Here is a 4,486-nt window from a genome sequence, read left to right on the forward strand (position 1 = left end):
TTGATACCCCCAGCGAAGAATGTCTCTACCTTCATCGTGTCTGATGCGTCTTTGCTGTAACTCCTTCTCCAAGTCCTCAACAATCCGTTGATTTGTATTGTTGATTAACTGATTACCCTGTTTCCATTTCCTGAATCCATGCTCCGTCTCCTGCGTCTAATATTGTCGGATCTTTTCTTGCTGCTGCTCCTCCCCATTGAATTCCAGAGGTGGATGAAGAATGCGGCTGAGCTTTAGCAATTGGTTCCATGCATCTGTCCAGAATCTAGCAGTTCTGCCGTCTCTCAGTTCCCAAAAACTATGTTGTTGAATTAACTGGAAGTGTTGTTTGGCTGCATTCCAGATTAGCGAGCCTTTGTCATTGGGAGTGAACCTGATGAGCTCTTCCGGAGGTCTGTTATTGGCATATTTGGCCGTCCAGATTTTGACCCAAGGTTTTTCTAGGTTAGTGAGCCATTGCCACCAAATTTTAGTGCTCATGATGGAGTTGCTATGCACTGGGTCTCTCAGCCCAATGCCCCTTTTATCTTTGGGCATGCAGAGGGTGGTCCATTTTACAAGAGCCCATTTGCAATTAGTTGCCGTGCTGCCCCATAGAAATCCACGCTAAAGATTCCTGATTCTTTTTAGAACCAATTTCAGTGCTGCTAGGATTGAGAACAAATAAAGCGGCATTCCCTGAAGGATTGACTTTATGAGCACTACACGACTGGCCAAATTCAGAGTTCTGTGCGTCCAAAGGTTAAGACGAGCTTCGAGCTTCTCAATGAGAGTTCGCCATGAGGAATGCTTTATGGCTGAAGCAGTAAGGGGGGCTCCAAGGTATTTAGAGGGGAGAGTGGTAGTTGGGAATCCCAGGATACGAGCAACAGCTGTCTTAACAACTGGAAGAGTGTGAAAGAACAAGATCTGCGATTTGGAGCTATTGACGTTGGTTCCAGAGGCTTCAGAGAAATCATTGAGCAAGGCTTTGAAGCAGGAGGCTTCCTGGACAGAAGGGTAGCCAAATAGCATGGTGTCATCAACAAACTGCTGATGAGAAGTTGCAGGGGTGTTGTGAACGGAAAGACCTTTGAGCTGTTGAGAGTGGAGGGCGTGTTTGATGTGACGACCCAGACCTTCAGCCATTAGAACAAAGAGGAAGGGGGATAGGGGATCACCTTGCCTGATTCCTCGGGATGGTTTGAAGGGGCGGGAGGGGATTCCGTTCACAAGGATGGAGAAGTGTGTGGATGTAATAAGACTCATGATCCAGCGGATCCACATAGAACAGAACCCAAAGACAGTTAGCATTTGTTGTATGTAAGTCTAGCTGAGTTTATCAAAAGCCTTAGAAAGATCCAGCTTAAGAATCATACCTGCCTGCTTGGATTGCTTGAGGGAGTGTATGATCTCGTGCGTGAGAAGAATGCCATCCATGATCTGTCTCCCTTCCACGTACCCAGACTGTTCCGGAGAGATGAGCAGTGGAAAGAGGGGCTTTAACCTGTTTGCGATAACTTTGGATATTACTTTGTAAATAACGTTGCAAAGAGCAATCGGCCTATATTTCTCTGGGGTGATTGACCCCTCTTTTGGTATAAGGGCAATGAAGGTTGAGTTGAGAGAGGGAAGCAGCCAATGGAGAGCTCTTGATTCTTCTACAATTTGCCATACCTCCAGTTTTATCAGCTCCCAGAAGGTGTGAAAGAAAGTAGTGGTGAATCCGTCCGGGCCAGGGGCTTTTCCTTCCTTAAGCTGGGACATGGCCGCATCCACCTCCTGTGTCAGAATAGGGCGAAGGAGAAGCTCATTATGTTCCTCCGTGATGAGCTTTGGCACATTATTAGTGATTCTTTCAATTGCAGGTCGCCTGTCTCCCTCGGGCTCTTGATGAACATGTTTGAAGTGATTAAGGAACTCCTCCTCAATTTCCTCATGCTTCTCTACTTTTGCCCCCCCTTGTTTTTGAATGAAAGGGATGTTGTTATGCATTCTTCGTTGAACAGTGGTTCGGTGGAAGAATTTGGTGTTTCGCTCACCTTCCTTCAGCCATCTGATCCTGGATTTTTGCTTCCAATATATTTCCTCCTGCTTCCTCCTTTCCTCCAGTTGGTTGTGGATGCGTTGCTCCTGCTCCAGAGTTCCCTCAGAGTGACCCTCTGTAGTTATTTTTTGCTGGAGTTCCGTCAGTTCCTTTTTTAGGTCATGTTGCGCCTTAAAGATGTTTCCAAAGGTCTCCCTATTCCAACGCTTTAGATGATTTTTTAAATACCTGAGCTTCTGTTGGAACTGGTACATCTTGGAGCCTTCTGACGGAATGAAGGATGTCCAAGTTGATTTGACAAAGTCTTTGAACGATGGATGTGAGAGCCAGAACTCTTCGAAGCGGAAGGGTCTTCTGGTCAAGTCGCCTGGTCTTTGCCATTGGAGGGCAATAGGCCAGTGATCCGAACCTGTATGTGGAAGAATAGCAGCTGAAATGTCTCCTCCGAGGTGAACCGCATTATCTGATATGAGGAAACGATCCAGTTTGGAGGCAATTTGATGTTTGCCTGCTCTGCGATTGCTCCAGGTAAAAGTGTCGTTACAAAAAGGCATGTCTATGAGAGAGGTGTTCTGAATGAAATCCTTGAAATGGGTGTTCTCTTGTTCCATTCTATTTCTCCCCCCAATCTTTTCCTCCAGCTTGGTGATCATGTTAAAATCCCCTCCAATAATCCAGAGCGGATGCCTCCTGTTGTTATTCAAAGCTTCTATGGTGTTGAGAAGAGCGATTTTGCTTCCCGTATCCTGCGGGAAGTATACATTTGATAGGTTTCCATGAATATTCGTGCCAAGAATATGGAAGGCAGCCTGGATGAGGTAATGAGAAGCGTGAAAATCAGAGAGAGTTAACACTTGTGTGTTCCATGCAATGGCAAGCCACCCCGAAGCGCCAGATGCATCCACCGCTACCGATTGACAGCCTGGCCATGCTTTGGAGAGTATGCTGCCTAATGTAGAGCTGTTACACTTGGTTTCTTGGAAAAAGCATATTTGCGGCTTTTCCATTTTAATCATGTTTTTTAACATTCTGAGTTTTCCTAGGCTATTGAGCCCCCTTAGGTTCCATGATACAAGCTTCATGGTTCAACTATTAATAGAGGGTTTATAGTACTTCGTCAATTTAGCATACCTGCCTGAGTCTACCAGGATTTTCCCAATCTCGATTGTCCGCTGAAGATCCGTTCTTCTTCCTCTCTTTTTGGTATCTTTTGGGGGAAGGCTTCCATCCCAATGGCTTCCTGGCTGGATACCTAACTGTTGCTGTTGATAGGCCCTTGAAATGACCACTTCCAGCTTGTTGAGCTGAATCTCTGGGATACTGTCATATGCCTTCTTTTTGCATGCTAATTCTAGTTCCAGAATGTCTAGACCGTTCAGATCTATGCTTTCTGGTTCTTCATCCATCTGTTGCACTTGGCTGCTTCCTTCCATGTTAATCTCTGAGCTTTGAAGGGGATCTGGATTTCCATCAACTTCCATATCATTGTTTTTTTCTGCCGACTCTTTTCGACCTTTGGGGGTTGCTGGAATGACATTGGGGATTTGAAGTTTCGAGGGGGAGGCTGTAGGAGGGGGATGGGAAGAGGAAGAAGGAGGAGCAGGGCTAGGCTTGGAGATCGGGGGTTGCTCTTCCGAGGTCTGAGCAAGAATTTCAAAACTGTTCTTTGTAGCTGGGCCATGGGCATTGTCTTGCTGGGGTTTATTCCCATTTGTGGGTTTTTTGTGCGCTCGCTTTCGGCTAGGGGCTTTGGTGAAGCCATCCTGGGTTAGGGTTTCTGAGGGATCAGGAGCATTGGCTTTGGCATTCAGGGGACAGTCCCTGAATAGATGCCCGAGAGCATGGCATTTTCGGCAACGAAAAGGGACGTGCTCATAATCCAGAGGTTGAATCCATTCTTCGTCACGGTGAGAGAGACTTACCGATTCTGGCAAAGCTTCGTCCAGGCGCATGAAGACGCAGATGCGGGCGTAGGAAGTATATCTGCGCATTTTTGTTTCTTCTGCCGCTTTGATGTATTCCCCCAATCCATTTCCTATATCTTTGAGAATGTCTTCGTCCCAATATTCATCTGGAAGTGAGTACATTCTGATCCAGACTGGCGCCCAGGTGAGATCTTCCTTATCCGGGTTAAATCTTGGTATCCATTCCCTCAAATACAGACCCGCTGAGTTAAAAAAGTAGGGCCCTGCTCCCAGAATTCTGTATTTGTCCTCAAGACAGAAGAAAATCGCAGTAAAGAAGCCTTTCGGCCCTAGCTGCAAAGTAACATCTCCTTTGGGTTTCCACTTCGCCGCAATCCAACCATATAAGGCCTTTTCTGTCGGCCAGAACCCTATAAATTTCCCAATAAGGGCATGATCCCTCATGTATTCGATTCGTTTGTCAATCTTATGTCCCGGCAGCTCTATTCTGGGTCGTTCTGTAGCTATAGGCTTGCATGTAGTCGAAGAGACTTTC

The 4,486-nt window shown here is 46.3% G+C and overlaps 1 protein-coding gene across 1 annotated transcript; it reads right to left on the reverse strand.

Annotated features, from left to right (window-relative positions):
• Nucleotides 1-606: 606 nt before the first annotated feature.
• Nucleotides 607-1,128, reverse strand: LOC149229944 (uncharacterized). The gene has a single exon (XM_089381161.1). It carries the CDS (start codon nucleotides 1,126-1,128, stop codon nucleotides 607-609), a length of 522 nt encoding a protein of 173 aa, XP_089237287.1.
• Between the last annotated feature and the right edge of the window lie 3,358 nt (nucleotides 1,129-4,486).

The sequence above is a fragment of the Pinus tabuliformis genome, chromosome J (genome assembly GCF_031772625.1).
Source record: "Pinus tabuliformis cultivar Carrire ecotype Pingquan chromosome J, CPIR1, whole genome shotgun sequence".
NCBI classification, from domain to species: Eukaryota; Viridiplantae; Streptophyta; class Pinopsida; order Pinales; family Pinaceae; genus Pinus; species Pinus tabuliformis.

Bases quoted from the DNA above. Each gene is read 5' to 3' on its own strand.
- LOC149229944 (XM_089381161.1), bottom strand. From the start codon at position 1,128: ATGGCTGAAGGTCTGGGTCGTCACATCAAACACGCCCTCCACTCTCAA.